At 40.4% G+C, this 17,604-nt stretch overlaps 1 protein-coding gene across 2 annotated transcripts in view; it reads left to right on the top strand.

Moving 5' to 3' along the window:
* map1aa (microtubule-associated protein 1Aa) overlaps positions 1–17,604 on the top strand; it is a 42,253-nt gene that overhangs the window by 10,157 nt on the left and 14,492 nt on the right. For both annotated transcript variants that reach the window (XM_086026283.1, XM_086026284.1), the window contains 2 exons: positions 15,666–15,748; positions 17,398–17,542. In XM_086026283.1, coding sequence (XP_085882409.1) covers positions 15,666–15,748; positions 17,398–17,542 — 228 coding nt within the window. The remainder of the gene's footprint in view (positions 1–15,665; positions 15,749–17,397; positions 17,543–17,604) is intronic.

Raw genomic sequence — 17,604 nt, 5'->3', positions numbered from 1 at the left:
ATGAATCATGACCATTTGACTGGCTGCAAAAACAATCACACAGCATTGCAATAATAATTGCTACACGAGTAGTATTTACGTAGTATTTTCAAAATAATATAATTTTAACTAATTTTAATTATAATTATTGTGATTAAACAAATTCAGGTGTTTAACCAGATTACCTGTTGTGCAAAGTAGGCATATGGGCCCACATTGTATGTTACCGTGCACTACTAGCTACCATCATTTCAGTTGAGTAAATTTGGGTGACCTAATTTATAGTTAAAGCAACATCTTCTGACCTGAAGGGAACATCTGAGATAGTGAGTCTGATGAGTCTCTGATATGGGCAAGCCACAACATTAGTCATCAGTGTCAAATCTGTGCTGCGATGTGGCTCAGAGCTCACTCTGCAAATGACCCTGAAATTATGCAACAGGCTAGACGAAAAGTCCAGAAATAGAAAGCTGAATTGATGAGATTTTAATCCAGAAACATACAAGGCGTGAGGGGCGGGGCTACATTTAACTGTGTAGTACAGGCGGTCCTCAGGTTATGAACGACTTCTGTTCCTATGCTGGCCACGAAACCCGAATTTCCGCATAAATCAGAATTGACGCTTTTATACCATCTAAATCTCTAAATAAGTATCCGATGTGATATCCAGCTTCGATTAGACCGTAATGGCCCTTTTCTTGGCTGGACCAGTATTGCTAAAAGATCCTGTTTTGTTTTTTACACACACTAGTGAGCGGGAGAGTTGGGCATCATAAAGTCGAAACAGCGTAGGTCGAGTACCGCATAACCCGAGGACCGCCTTTATACTGTTTCTGAGACAAATGTTTTCAGATAACCAAAATTGCAGAGGTGGGCATTTTATTAAAGTTTGCCGGTCCGTCATTCAGCAGCAGCCTGGACACCTGTCCGTCACCCATCTGTCAGTCATTTTTTCAAGCTGAACCAAACTGTAATTGTGAACTATCTACATAATACTTTGTTGCTTTCTGCTCAAACAGATTTACACTCAATACATTTGACATTTCACATAGCCTACACTTATTTGCCAATCTATTGAACTTTTAAGTGGGAGCCTGCTGGCGCTTTAACTCTTAAAATTTGAATTTAAAAGTTTTGCTTACTTTAACCAGAATCCCATGTCAAATTGTTGCCAAAATTACAATCCTGGTGGATTTAAATTCTTCCTAGTCCTTGTGCAAACCGAAATAAAACTTTAATGTTTTTTGTTCGACATTGTCGTTTTTTCTTCTTCTTCTTCTTCTTCTTTGGTTGGCAAAAATCTTTTGGTTCATTACTGCCACCTACTGAAATGGAATGAGAGGCTGCAAATTACCGTTTCACAACTTCCTAACACAACTTTTTCCATAAATAAAAATAGAAATGTAAAACTGAACTCAGAACCTCTCTGTAAAACCTTCCTTGTCTATTGTCTAACGTCAGCAAAATGGGCGCCCGTTACTGACGGACTGGTCCGTCAGTCTGACGGAATGCCCACCTCTGAGAAATTGGGACATAATGTGAGTCATAGTGCATCTACTAAATTCACAAACACGCTGAACTGCAGGGGCACGAAAATGACGATGCGCCCGTTTCTACGACAAGCGCAGACTACTTTCTGTTTGCAAATTGTCGGGTGTTTCGGGGGCAGTGCAACTCCGTTTGCCGAAACGCCCAAATGGGCGCAACACGGCCACAAACACGCTAGAGTAGACTTGTTCTGGCATGAAAATGAAGGTACGCCTGTATTTATGCCGAGCACATGGACGCCAGTCTACCGAAATAGGGCCCTTTATGTTATTGTGTACGGATAAAACAGTCAGATTACTTAATTGAAAGTCGCACCTTTGTGCATGTAGAAGATTAATTGCAAGAGAGTGGACAAGATTCACATTTACCTTTTACTGTTTGCACTGTAATTTGTTGACAAACCATCTTGTTATGATACAGATAGGAAAACTAAACCATTTGAAAAAGTAGAAATGTGAACATGGGATAATCTCCTTAGAAAAAATTGTACATACAACACTATTTGAATTACAGTGCAGTCTTCCTACTTTCTTTGGGCCACAAATTCTCATTCAGAATTACCTTGACTACAATTATCTTCACTTGCTATGAGGTATTTCAGAAAACTGGTTGTCCATTGCTTTATATAATGCTTAACACATTTCCCTTCGTTAGAAAAAGTCAAGATTAGCCTGGGAAAAAAAGTCTAATCAAAATGTATAGAAATAGGCTTAACATTTTATGACAACTTGTTCAACCATTTTGCATCTAAAGACGTATATGATGAACTAATGCCAAACTGTTGTGGGCTGTGAGATAATTCAACAGAGACCCATTGTCATGCATTTTGATCAACATGAAATGATAATAATGCATTTAATTTGTAGAGCACTTTTCTGAAGAACTCAAAGACACTTTACAGTTGTAGAATAAAAAAAACAAAATAGACAAACACGCATAAATATAACAAAACAGAAGGAGTACATTTTGAAAAACAAATGTCCATTGTTTAAATCAAATGTAAATATAGACAAGATTGTGATGCTCCTCACATCTGGAAAATCACAAATATGTTTCTTCCTTGTTTTAACCTTCCTTGTTTTAAAGATGAGGAAAAAGTAGTAATGTTCAGATGAAGCCCCGTGAAGCATTAACACTTTCAACCAACTGTGCCAGTGAATTTAAAACGGACTATAAACGACCATGCAGTATTGCAGTTTTAGCAATATGTGTGTAGTGCAAACAGGGACTAAGTAATAAGCATAATATAGCGATGTTTATGAATAACCCAAAATAAATGTTAGTTTAAAACTCTCAAGATCAAAGGAGGATAAACTGTGACCTTGTGTTTATAAGCAAATACTGAGTGTAATGATTGCAAAAAGTACATAAAAAGAAAAAATGACTGAAAACTGCTACACAAGCACTCAAAAGTGACAAGCGATGGCCTTAGCCGCCGTGGCTAGCCTGTAGCTCCTCCCCTAAAAGTCAGAGCTCATAGTCTGAATTTTACAGTAATCACATTTTCAAAAAGAAGCCATTGCCATTTGAAAACTTTAATTAGTCCAAGCCCACATTATCATTATTTTTACAAATGTCTCAGTTTTGTAATAATGATGCACTTTAGTTGGCAATACACCTTTTTATTTTTACTTTTTTTTGTGTGTGTGAAAAACAAATTTGTTTAATGTGTAATTTTAATATAGTCGCAAATACGGTCTTCAGATTTTAAGGTTGGTTATCATTCCTGCTTGGAGAGCAATAGTAATGGTTTATGAAAATTCTGTGGGCCTGTCAACTAGAGTGCAGCTCTCTTGTTCACTGTTAAATAGACTTGACGGTTCCCCTCAGCTCTGTAGGTCATCTGGAGTCCATCCCAGATGATTTGGCATTAGTGTACCAACTAGGGTTGCCAACTCCCTGAAAAATAAATAAGGGACACCTAATTGGCGGGGACCGCCGGTCCTGACTGCCTTCAACGAGGGATGGGCATATCGATACCAAAATATCGATATTCCGATCCATAGTGCTCAATTTTAAGTATTGATCCTCAAGATAAAGTAGTGATATTTGCAATTAATTTAAATTTATGACATATTTATTAATCTATAATTTAGAAGATTCTATTGTTATCCAATCAGAATATTCACTATGTGTTGCCAAGGGCAACAAGCTTTCTGCCTTGGCAGAAACGTCTTTGACAATTAACTGCAGAGTAAATCACAGAGCAAGACATGTTATAGTTGAGGCTTAAAATGAGCTCACCTTTAATCAGTTCAGCAGAACATGTTCACATATTTGTCCACTTACTCTTTACTATATTTATAATTTAAGTGTAGTATATCGACTGCCTGTACAGTAAAAATTATGCATATCTGTTACCTGTAGTTAATGTAAGGCTGTGTGTGTATTCTTTATCTATTATTCATCAATTTATTACTTTTATGTATTAATCTATTTAACATACTTGTCAATCCATTGTACTTGTTTATTGCACCCCAAAATTATTATATATTGTTTGCCCATACAATGCTGACATTTGTTGTACATTCCCCATATTATCACTTTTTTTCATGGGTTACTCTAGTACCAGGGGATTGACTTTGGTACTCACTAGTGGTTCAACGGATCACATAAGTCACGGTTCGGATCGGTCACGGATTTTGAGTCAGAGATCGGATTGTGCTTCGGATCAGCAAAAGAAAAAAGGTAAAAAAGATGATTACAACTTTGACTTCATTTATTTTATAAAACTCTTTTGCCCATTAAAAAAACTGCTAATGTCTTATATGGCCATTTAGGATTTAAGAACGCAATATAAGGCAAGATACCTTGTTATTTTATACACTGTAAAATAAGAATAGTATTTTATACGTGGTACAGTGTATAACAAGGTATTATGCCAGACATTTTGAGCTGATTGTTTTCTTAAAATTATTTAATGAGCAAAAGTGTTTTTATAAAATAAATGAAGACGAGGTTTTGTTTTATTTTTTATTTTTACCTTGAAGTGTAATTTAAGGCAATTTCCTTCCTTTACGCATGGACAGCGCATTACAAAATAATCTCCACAATATTGAAAAAAAAGCAAGGAACAGCTGTTGAACTACCAGGCAGGCACTTGTTGCTAATGTTAACAGCTGCTTGCTACTAACGCCGGAGACTTGTGCCGTATCATACAATGACAGCGTAATTAACTAGCGGTTTGTTAGCGACCTAAATTCGCGACTGAATATGACTGCGGGATGGCGTTGCGTTGATGTAGGTGGCAAGTTGAGACGTTGAAAACGGAAGTCAAGTTAGATGTTACGCCACCACGGAGGTCAACTTCAAAGTAAATGTCTTACTAAGGCTATTGCATTGGTATCAATGACGCAATTTATTGTTTGGTAAGCTTTATTTTGAAGTTAGCCTTTGCGGAGGTGGTGTGTTAACGAACTGTTGTTCCATTAATTCCATCGACATTTTACACATAATTTTTTACTCCGACGATATTACAGGACATAGTGCGTCCCTTTACAACTCAATACGGGACGCGTGCTTACGTTCCTAAATACGGGATTACCTCTGCTTGTGTATTTGCGATGGGTTTCGCGCCAAACAACGCACTTCCGCATACAAGCACTTTCTCTACTACAAAGACCAGCATTCCTTGCGGTTGAACATGCGCAGAGTATCTCAATCGCGTCCCTGCGCGCCGGCAGTATCTTTGCCTTTTTCGCCCTCCTCTCCTTCTCTATCCACTTGTCAGCAATAATGCTAAGTACAGCATCTTATCCTTTTTATTTGAATGTATTTTCTTTTTTTATACAAAATATTTTGACATAAATTTAGACTTTAACGGTGAAATCTGACATATGCGAAAATTCGTGTTACATTGCCAGTGTAGGAACGGAACTCGTTCGCAAAAGGAGGACTTCCTGTATTCCGTAGGCCTTAGCCTCTTGACTGATGCGTTTAGTCAACTGTTAATATTGCAAATTCCCACAGCACAAATTTAAATAATTGTAAAAATGACCGCTCCAAACCGAGTGGCTTAGAGCTGAGTAGCACCACACCAGTAATGTGGAGCGGAAGTATGGCCCACAAATCCCAGTGAACAAATATTGCAGTCAACATATTCACATTATGTTTTCCCTTCTGGACCCAGCAATAGTTATTATTACCAGGGTCTGGTAAAAATTTAAGAGACCCCGATCACCAATTACATACTGTAAGTCTTAAAAAAAGACGTTTATTTATCTTTCTCTATTAGGTCAAACCTCCTTTTTTTGTAATTTACACACTGGTTGTGACTTCCTGAAATAGAGTAATATTTTTTCTTTAGTAGTAAATATAGTTGTATGAGTCAGCGCTTCTCATCTGATGTTTTCAGTTGAAATGCCGAACCTGCATTTGTTGTGTGTTTCTCTTGTGGATTTAGTTTAGCTGTCGGGTCATCATCCCCTTGTGGATTGACACAGTGACAATCAGTAGGCTATAGGAACTTAGTCTTGGAAGTTCACAGATAAACAGCTGAGAACAGGTGACATTTCAGCATGTGAGGCTGTGGCTGGGGATTACGTGGGCCGTAGATGTGCTGCTTCCAGCTCAGATGATGGAGGCTGGAAACCATTTCGCATCATGCTCCAGAAGCACAAATGTGTAGGCTACTTTAGCTTTTGATTGATTCCTGTAAACACCCCCACATTGTTAGACATCTTGCTTACATTATTCAGGTAGAGGAAAGCGTTTCTTCTGCTTCACTTAATTTGAGAGATTCACTAAATCAAGAACATATAAAACTGTCTGTTTGACAGAATTCTTTGCAATGATAGTCCATAGTAATTCATATGTACATAAATATATTGAGCTCGTTGTTTTTGTGAACAGCATAAATCCTACATGGCATAAATCTACGTGGAGGCGGGTTAGACCCAGTGATGCAATTTCTTCGATGAATGCAGGTTGGCGAATCTGAGAATGGGGAGGACTGCAGCTCTGCGGGAGTGATCACATAATCACAATGGGTCACTTCTGTCAACATACCTTTATCTCAGGGTGGCAGCAGAAGAGTAATATAGAAAACAAAAATGTGGGAAGCGTTCAAAACAAAAATGTCTTTAATTTCCAAGAGAACCAAACAAAAAGGCAAACAAGGTACTGGGATCATCAAAAATACTAAATTAACACAAGTCCATAACAACAAGGATCAAAGTAATTAAACAAACACTAGGAAAAAGCACTTGGAGCACAGACATACGAACAGGAACTTCACGTGACATGGAAAAGGGAAAACTGACGAGAGAACAACGAACACTTGCACAAGACACAAAGGGTTGGAGGGAGCTGATTGGGTAACATAAGGGATTGAGTAAACGAGTACAATAACAAGACAGACAGACAAAGGGAGACAAGAGAAACATGAAACTAAATTCTAAATCAAAACCAAAATCAACAGACCTAGACACACGTCTCGTCACATTACATAATGCCAGGACTCTCGCACGCAAACATGGGCGTATTCATCGTGTATAAGCCTGCGTACTTGGTGTGTAACCATTTTAGAAAACCGACAAAACCAATTGGTCCAACCATTTGGATTCAATCCCAGTTATTCGTCCGTTCACTCTTTTTTTCCCCCCTCATGAGTGCTAATCCAAGATGGCGGCATGCATGTTTACGGCGGCGTCTTTAGTTACAGCAGCGCATCATGACATGTGCGTCATATCCTTCCAGTGATGCGGCAGCCAATCATATTGCAGTAGGGCATATCCAACCTTTGAGGCTACTTTTTTTTGGTGCTGTTTGGATTCAATACAGCATTGGAAACCATCGCTACCGAGTCTTTATACCGAGTCATGGTTTTGATGACTGGTGACATGAATGCAAAAGTAGGAGCATCAAATAAAGATAAAGATAGAATTTTAGGAAAACATGGAACTGGTGTCATCAACAACAATGGAGAAAAGCTAGTGTTGTTTTGGTATATTTAACCATTTGTAGACTTAACAATAGTTGCCAGCACTTTACCTCATAAAGACATAAACAAGGACCCTTGGTTGTCTCCAGAGAAGAAAACAACAGATCAGATTGACAACATCTTACTAGATCATCAATTCAGGACTGCCGAGTGATGAGGGGAGCAGATGTCGCAAGCTATCATCATCTTGTTAGAATCCAGATGAAAGTCAAACTGAAGACGCAAATTCGTAAAGCTGACACAAGGACAGTATATGACATGAACAAACTCCAAGACCAGACGGGTCCGGAATAAGGTTTCCTTTGATAGAAACTCAAGTTTGCGGTTCTGGAAGCTATTTTATGATAGCATATACATAAGAAAATGGGTAGAAAACCTAGCAGATGATGCTCAAAAAGCACCTGAAAATGGGCAAATGAAAACTCTCTATGATATAACCAAAAGGTTATGCAATGCTAAACAATGTCTAGCGTCAAGTGTGAAAGAAAAATATGGAATTGTGATTACAAATAAGAACAAGATGGAAGGAACATTTTGAAGAAGTTGTGAACAGAAACACCCAAAGAAACCCAGTAAATGTTGACAATAGCAACTTTCCTGAACTGGAATTTATTGACATAACCAGTGATGCAGAAGTCACGGATGCAATCAAAAAGATAAATAATAGAAATACATAAAATATAACACAACTCCATAGTTGTTAAAAGCTGACGTTGAGACATCAACAAACAAGCTTCATAATATAATCAATGAAGTATGGAAGCAAGAGAAAATACCAAGTTACTGGAAGAAAGAGTTAATTGTTAAACTGCCCAAGAAAGAATGCCTTGCAGAGTGTGCGAAATGGAGAATGATAACACTTCTACCAATTGCCAGCAAAGTAAGAAGGCATTAATGAAAAACTTAGACCAGAACAAGCAGGCTCCAGAAAAGGGAAAAGCACAATGGACACGGATTGTCATCTTAAGGGACATGATTCAACAATCCATTGAGTGGCAAACCTCTCTCGACATCAACTTTCGAGAAAGCGTGTGATTCAGTCCAAAGGGACAGGCGCTGGGAAAAAAAAATGAAGCAATATAGGATACCCAAGAAAGTCATCAACATGGTCAAGGTGGCATATTTAGACAACACGTGTGGAATGTTAAATGGAGAAGCAACAGAATGGTTAAATGTGAAAACGGGTTAAGCAGGGGTGTGTGATTTTTGTTCCTAATTGTGATTGACTGCGTGATGGACAGGAGAAGGACAGTTGAAACGGAAAAAAAGGGATGGTGGATGGCCAACATGGGCTGAAGCAAGGATTTGTGCTAAAGAAAGGATCAAATGGAAAAGTAGCGTGGAGGCCTTACAGTATGTGCCAGGTGGCACGAACAGGATGTCGATAGGGAAAGCAGCAAAGAAGATTATATTGCATTTAACTAAAGTGTTGGCCAACCCCCCCCCATTTGAAGGCGAAACCTACCGTTCATTCAGTTCCATATCAAATAATTTTTCATGTCATTGTGCCATTTTATTCCCTAATGAGACAAACAGTCTCACAAACCATCATTAGTGTGGGCTTTTGAGCCAGATGATTAATAAGCGCTTTTGTTTACAGCATTTGTCTCCATGATGACGGTATGAAAAAGTGTTGGCAAATAAAAGGCTGTACAGGACATTATTCTTGCTAATAATTAGCATTTGGCAGCATTACGACAACGTTGATGTGATAGTAATCTTGGCAACACCCGCATCTTTTTGTTCCATTATCGGATTGAAAAAGACAATCAGTGTAGGATAATGCACAGACCAGAGAACTAAAATAGAAAATAATTTAATGTAATCGTTAGTTGTTGTTTTATTAACAATCCACATGCAGGGGAGGGGCCAGGGAGATTCTGCCTCCCCTGCTTGCCCTGACCGCACATGCCTGAATGTTATCCTGTACTCGTTTGCAGAACTGGACATTTTACTAAAGTTACTAAAGTAAACAACTGCTCATACCACAGACATTTTCAAGCGGCTAACTAATGACGTCACTGCGCATTTACATCAAGACTGAGCATGCGCAGACGGGACGCAGCTGCCTATGTCAGCTAAAATAGCCTCAGTGTGATTAGCGGCTCATGCCACGGTAATATGTTTCAGTGTGGCGCAAAGACAGGCTCATGCATGGGATGGGCTCTTTCATGATTGGTTAAGTATCTCTCAGTCGTATCTAACCGAGCGGCGAATGTTGTGTGTGCGCAATGTTTTTTCGTCAGCGGTTGCAAAGACATTTGCCAACAATTTTAATGGTCTCAAACAGTTTTTCTTGTCGCAGTTTTTCTTTTGCTCATGCTTGAAGAAAATGTGACATGTTCTCTGAAACTGAGGCCGTGATTGGTCGTTGTGAGCATTTGTGGTGTCATTTTCAGTCGACAGAAGACAAAATGGCCACCCCCAGAGATGGCTAAAAACGAGTGCATTTTGCTGCTTAACTTATATTCCACAAACGCAAAATTAATCAGAATGCCGTCTTTCAACTAGTGGGCCTGCTGGGAACATTCTTGAAAAGAAAATTGTTTGGTTTACTTCCGCTTTAAATAAACCTCTGCCGTTAGCATCTCTCCCGCGCCCGTGGCGTCATGCACAGACATTTTTGTTTTTTTGTTTTTTTTGGTGGGTAGGGGCGGACGGAAGGACGGAACTGCTTTAAAGAGACAAGGACGGACGGGCAGAGCTGGACATTCCGTCTATGTGACGGCCCGGTCCGTCAATCCGTCACTGATGGACGCCCATTTTGCTGACGGTCGACGAATGACGGGACAAATGTTAAAATAGAGGGATTAAGCATCGATGGAAACCTCTTTATTTAGTTCAGAATCGATCGCGGAAGGTAGTGCGGACGGGCGGCAGGGATTCGCGGCTGCGCTCACCACCCGTGCAAGCTGGCGAGGCTGCTCGAAATGGATGTCGATCAACCAAATAGGTGAATAGTTCAACACACTTTGGACCGCCCCCTCAATAGAATAACATTTCTTCATGTCAGCATGAAATGCAGAAGGAAATGTTATTAAAATGAGGGGGCGGACCTGTGTGTGTCTTGGGTTGAACTATTCACCTATTGGGTAGCTGATGGTGCTTGCTGCACTGACATACTAATCAACCAGGAAGCGAATGGCTCAACACAAGACACACTTAGGACTGCCCCCTCATTTGAATAACATTTTCTTCTGCTTCTTTCCAGGACCAAAACTGCCAAAGTGAAAAAAAAAATACAATTGAAAAAAATTATCGTAAAATATAATAACAATTATTTTAAAATATGAAAAGACGAACAACAACAAATATATAATGCAAAATAAAAGTACAAATAAATATCAAAAATAAATGTAGAATTAAATACAAAAATAAATATATAAATACAGTGAAATATCAATGTATTTATATTTTATTTGATTTGTTTTTAGTGTTTTTAGCAGTTTTAGTCCATAAAATTATGTGGCAAATTTAACTCTTAGCACTGCCTCACTTGGAACTTAATGATCATTGTCTTAGATGACTGGAATAAAGACTAATGTCGCATGGCGTTTGACATCTATCCATCTATCTATCATCACACATGCTTGAACCTTATTAAAAGGATGGATGTTATTGTTGAGGCGCTTTGTGCTTGTGCTTTTTCATGTTGGTTAAAACAAACTATCACGCTCCCACAATTTGATTAGCAGCTGTGCAAACTGCGATTTTTAGTGCACCACAGAGGACCATCTACCCACAAATACAAATTGGACCACAGTTTGTTTACTCATCAAACATTGTGCCGAACAATGGCTGGCCATTGTTTTGGCAGACTAGTAGTAGTACTGGGAAATTATTTCTATTTCCCACCATTTCAATGTAGGTTTCACCAAATCGATTGTAGATAATGAAGAGTGTCTTTCTTTTTAGTGGAGTGACACAGCAAAACCTTTCACACTAAATATAGTTCCCATTAGAAGTGACTGTATTCATGTGATACTGCTGCTGGTGCTCAGTTCCTATATTATGTGATGCTGCGTGCACACTGTCATGCAGCATAAGCCATCCCTCCCTCTTGCAAAAATGCTGCAATGCGTCTCCCTCCGCCAAGACTGGGTCAGTGTAACTCAGCTTACAGAGACAGCCACATCAGTGTCCCCATGGCAACAGCCAATGAAGCTTGTGAAGCCTGTGATTGCTTAAGTTTGTATGTGTGTGTGTGTGTGTGTGTGTGAGTGGAGCATATTTTTAATGGGCTTAGGATAACACCAGGGGCAGAAATAAGTGGAGGAGTTGGGGAATGGCGGGTGGTTGCTTATATATTTTGTAGTGTGATTGTGATGACATATGCTGAAGGACATATACAGCAGCATTACTAACCTATCCTATTTGTCCATTTTGGCTGTGTTTTAGTGGCCATACCATGATCAGACACAGGTTTTGGAGCCTGGCCCGGATCATTCCTTGGATACTTTCTATGTTGCTTCCTCAATCTATGAGTCAATTTGTTTTTGTCTGTCCATGTGAGCCAGCACACCTCCAGATGACTCCGCCCCGATCTTTACCTGAGTGTCCAAGACATTGGCACAACCAAAAGTCGATCAACTGTGGCCTAGGGTGTCCTGGCGCTAAATGCATGTATAAAAACATGGTATTTGTTATGGATAATCTGTGATGAGCACAGAGTTCCAATAACAGACCACTGCTCCGGTTCTGTTTTGGTGGTGGTGGAGGGGTGCTATACTCCCAATAACGCCCTTTCGGGGCCCACTTGGGCCCCATTGTTGCAGGGTCACCCACCAGGCCCTCGACATTGAGCCCCACCACCAGGCCTGGCTCCACAGGGTGGCCCCGGTCGGTGACCTGCACGCGTACATACAAAATTATATTGGTTTCTATTTAACAATTGGCTTGAAAAAAAGAGATTAATTATATTTCTTTGGCAATAACAAAATCATAAGGGAATATTGTTACCAATATTTCCTCTGAACATTAACATACCACAAAAAGTAAGGACATACCTAAATCCTAACCTAAATCTTCTCAAACTGTCACAGTCCATATGTTGGCTGCTTGCTGTTTTTGGTTTTAAGAAGCACTTTTCCATTACAAGTTCCAGAATGGCCTGGCCCCGCTCTGCCCCGGCCTCATTTGGCCTGTCCTGGCCTCCGTTGCTTCTCCTTTGTGGCAGGCACCAATTAATTGGGGTGCGATCAACTGAAGTGTGCGATCGTGGACTACCCATTGGCAATTGAAAATATGAATTGCAGTTGCATGATGTGGCGACATCGCAAAGTACAGCCTAGGGGTGGGCGATATGGCAAAAATATCATATCACGATTAAAAAAAAATAAAATCACGATCACGATTTTATCATTCTTTTTTTTACATCATTTTTTTAAGACTAATTTGCACATTTCTGACCATTTTCCTCATGTTAAACCTATAAAACCTATTTAAAATGTGTATAAAACTCTAAAAGAATAAAATGACATTTTAAGTCAGCTAAGCTTTCTGAACAGGTTTTGATTTGAATAGTGACAATTTTTTATCAAAATGTGCAGTGAATGTAAACAAAAGGCAACATAATGTAAACATAAAAAGTACTAGTACTTTGAAGAGTCTTTTAGACCCCTCGTTTTCCACTGTTTTAATGGGAATCATGTCTTCAGCGAGGTAATAAGTCACTGTCTCAGTTACTTCTTTTTTCATATGGAGTGCTCTTGTTACTAACACTGTGTTATAGTGGGTTGCGTTAGTTTGGAGCTGCCTCTGGCTACCTTGTTTCTGAACTCCGTTAACTTTAATTTGTATAGGTTTATTTCCAGAAATGCTATTGTCACCGTATCAAAAATCGCAGATTATCATACCGAATTGTATCGTACAAAAAAAGATATATATAACATTGTGTCCACTCGTTAAGCCTTATATCAATATGATACGTATCAAAAGTCAAGGCAAGGCAGTTTTATTTATATAGCACATTTCCCCCTTCCAGCTGCATCGGTTCCTCAATTGATGTAGCCGCCCCTGGGATTATGTGGCACTCGGGATGGCGGGATCACGCAGTCTCGTGGTTAGGAGGCATCTGGTCGACATGGAAGAACCTCATGGAAGCATGGAGCTGCTCCCCCACCCGGCCTCTCTTTCGAAGGTGGTTGTCCAGTCTAATGGCAAGACTGATGAGTTCTTCCAAAGTCGTGGTATCATCATGGACGGCCAGTTTATTTTTTAGGGAGGAACTCAAGTGGCGGAAGATGGCACGTAATGCACAGTCACCAAAACCACTCTCCGCCGCCAGGATGCGGAAGGCAATGGAATAGTCAGCAACCGACTGACTACCCTGATGACAGTCCAATAACTGACCTCCGGCCTCCTTTCCGCAGACCGGATGCTGGAACACCCGCTGAAACTCAGTAAGGAAGACTGGGAAGGAAGACCGAAGTTCAGGACGGGAATTGCTCATGGCCATGGCCCAAGAACTAGCCTGGCCAGTCAATAAACTAATTATGAAAGCTACCTTGGTGCTATCCTGGGCGTAAGTATAGGGCTGCTGATCCAAGATTAGACTGCAATGATGTATAAATTGACTGCATAACACAAGTTCCCCACCGTAACGAGATGGGTGAGGTAGGGAGGGTTCGTGGCTCCCACCCGTGGGTGGGTACAGCCCGGTAGGAGATGTGGGTGATGTGAATGTAGGCACAGCTTGGGGGCTTGGCTGTTCTACCCGCGTCCCTAACTCCACTAGCCGGTGGCGACAGTGCCGCGGAGCTCTGTCACCAGCTGTCCTTGGCTAGCCAGTGCTTTCATAAACCAATCCGAGTCCACAGAGTCCATGGCCGGATTATTCTGTCAGGGTTCCGGGAGGACCCGGAACTGAAGCGGACTCTAAAAGCGAGGCCTCAGATGGTGTTTTGAACAAAAAGGGTTTATTAGAAAAAATACGCAAGACCGACAAAGTGCGACTGAAGGCGCTGGTATGACAAAACCAGGAAAACGAGAATAACCAAAAACGCTTGCAAAAGGCAAGGAAAGAAATAATGAAAATTGCTTGTCGAAAAAAGACAAGATCCCACCAATTCCAAAATGTACAACCGAGGGTAGCTTTAATAACACAAGATACAATACTTACATTGGCGGAAAACTCGAGGCAACAAAGAGAGCAAAATACATGGCAAAAACATGAGAGGACGTCTACAAAATTCAATTACTTGGTGCTATGGTCACGAGCAAACAGAGGAATAATCCGGCGAGGGAGTGACAACTTTGCAGTCCTTTTAAACAGAATTTGATTGTAATGTGTGACAGGTGCGCCGTTGGAGGGAACCGCCCACCACCCTAGCTGGGAACCAGACTAAACAGAACAGAGTCATGACAGTTTTATACAAGTCTATACCCTTCGCGGCCCTGTAACTATTCACCATCCGGTGAAAATACGTCTGTTTATTTTACTTATTTGCTCGCCCGTGCATTTAATATTAGCGTTACCCGACAGAGACAACTTGTCATGCATTAAGGGTCAGTCATAGATGGATGTAACGGGGAGGATCCAGTCACTTTTCAAAATAAAATATTTTTCAGCCACGGATGATAAATAAATCGGAAGTACTGTACGTTATTTTTTTTTTTTCATCTGTGCAGCCCACCGTGGCCGTTATTGATATTTTTCTTTCATCTGTGCAGCCCGCCGTGGCCGTTATTAATTTTTTTCTTTCATCTGTGCAGCCCGCCGTGGCCCGGTCCCAAGTGGCCTGCGGCTCGGTGGTTGGGGACCACTGGTTTAGAGGACCACAAAACGTATCGCTACACGCCTATAAAGCATAAAATTGTATTGTTTTAACAGGTTGATACTTGTGTAAATGTGTTAGCTATGATTAGAAGATAAAAATGTTAAACACAACCATGAGCAGTCATTAATATATACACAACTTATGTACTCCTATTAACTTTAAATCACTATTTAATCAACCACGTGTCTACGAAAGAAAAACGAGTCTATTGTGTGCGTCACTTATTTATCTACAATTTTAAAGTCTGCTGACATTTTGAGCACAAACCACTAACTCATTGTTGATTCTTGCTAGTGTACTCGGAAGTCAACTGTCAACTGTCAAATGTTGCACTCAAAACAGAGTCAGAGTCTCATCACCAGTTAGATACTTCTTCTCCTACACCATGTTTATTTTTATTTTCTGTGTGTTCATTTTAGGCCAGAGGATTCTCCAATATCAGAGTGACATTCTTGAGACAGTGGTGTTGGTTAACCCATCAGAAGAGGCTGTTTCTTCAGAGGTGAGCGATACCTGTGTAAAATAAATAGTTTCAGAGAGTTTCTCACCTTATCGCTAAGGGAGAGCCTCGAACCTCTACGGAGGAAACTCATTCCGGCCGCTTGTATCTGGGATCTTCATCTTTTGGTCATCACCCACAGCTCGTGACCATATTTGAGGGTAGATTGACAGGTAAATCGAGAGCATCATTGCAGATGCTGGACCAATCCGCCTGTTGATCTCCCGCTCCATCCTTGCCTCCTTTGTGAACAAGACCCCAAGATACCCCATACTATAAACCCATAAGTCCTGCTAATGCCACTTATTCGCCGTAGCGAGAAGTGAAGCCACCAGTGGCCATCTTGCATTGCCACTCGCTAAGCACGCCTAACTTGAATACATTGATTTCCCCGCTGTTTTCACATTATTTTCTGTCTCTATGCTGAAAATGCCAAGGTATGTGTCGTATGGTTGTCCCAATAAGTCTGGGAGAAGCGCTACATGCACATTTCATCAGTAAGATGTGATTAAAAATCCTCTCATAAGGTAAATCTCCAAGTGCTACTCATCACTCATTCATCCGCATCATGTTATCAGAACTATGAACAATGAAATAAAACCTAATTCCATAAGGAAACAATTCACTGCAGAATGTAAACCTAACCTCTGTAATTCACGATACTGAAAACGATGCAAACAGGGAAATTCCTTCTTTGACAGGGATCCTGGTAGAAATCATGCACTGATAAACTGTTTTCAGCAAAAAAAAACAAAAAACAACTGTGAGTAAGTTGAGCAACTGTGGCAACGCATGATGGCTTCCCACTGACTTCGAGGGGCCAATTGTGAGTCAATTCATATATAAGTACGTGGTCTTCGTCTACCACCTTCTTCTTCTTTTCCTGATCTTCACATTGACTGATCTCTCATCTAATACTGCCATCCAGTGGTGGGAAAAAATGCCTCCAACCTTGAAAATACAGTGTAGACCAGAGGTGTCAAACTCATTTTTTGTCGGGGGCCAAACCTTAGTATAGTGTCCCTTAAGGGCCATTATGACTGTGAACCCATATAAATGTATGATCGTCTTATATGATCACATATACACAACAAATTGATGGATAGCTAGTTTTGAAATTAGAAGCCGGAGGTAATTGTTCAATTATTTTTCAAATTATTTTGAAGGGGAGTATTGGTAACAAATAACACTTTGCAGTATCTCATATCTCAGTGTTGTTAAAAGTGAAAACAATTTGCAAGAAACGTGAAGTTGACACACATGATTTGCCTTCGCGGGCCACATTAAATGAGCTTGTGGGCCGGATCTGGCCCCCGGGCCTTGACTTTGACACCTGTGGTGTAGACGCTCCAGATTCTCCTCCTCCCCATTAAAAAAATTGGTTTGACGAATTCATTCATCAAAGGCAGTGGGCATTACCGTGTGACGTTGCCGTAGTACAAGCGCAATTTGACTTGTGTGAGGGAATCGTGTCAAAATGTGGGCAGAGTTTTGTGGACAAAGGTGTCTTGGGCTGAATTCCATGTCTTGTCTCTCTGACTTTTGAGTGTGAGCCAACTACGTTGGAGTGTGGTATCCCATTTTATGGTTATGAAATGATTGTGGTTTCAATTCAGACAGGTCATTGTGAAATGCTTGTGCACTCTACCCAGGTCCATTCGCTGATCACTGACTTGGCTGGAAATAAACTGCTGATACTGAGTGGGCAGAGCTCTGACCAGGGAGGTGACATACTTCTGCAAGGTGGGGTCTTTACCTGGCAACACTTCTCTGATATAATCTCCAACACTCAAGTAGGTGCAATATGACCTTTATTTTTTTTCTTTTTACTTCATAGTGATTATAGTGTTATTTTTAAA

Source organism: Filicampus tigris, chromosome 3, assembly GCF_054856515.1.
Source record: "Filicampus tigris isolate MCC_2025a chromosome 3, RoL_Ftig_1.0, whole genome shotgun sequence".
NCBI classification, from domain to species: Eukaryota; Metazoa; Chordata; class Actinopteri; order Syngnathiformes; family Syngnathidae; genus Filicampus; species Filicampus tigris.
Note: the sequence above shows the minus strand (reverse complement) of the source record. Positions and strands in the feature narration are given on the sequence as shown.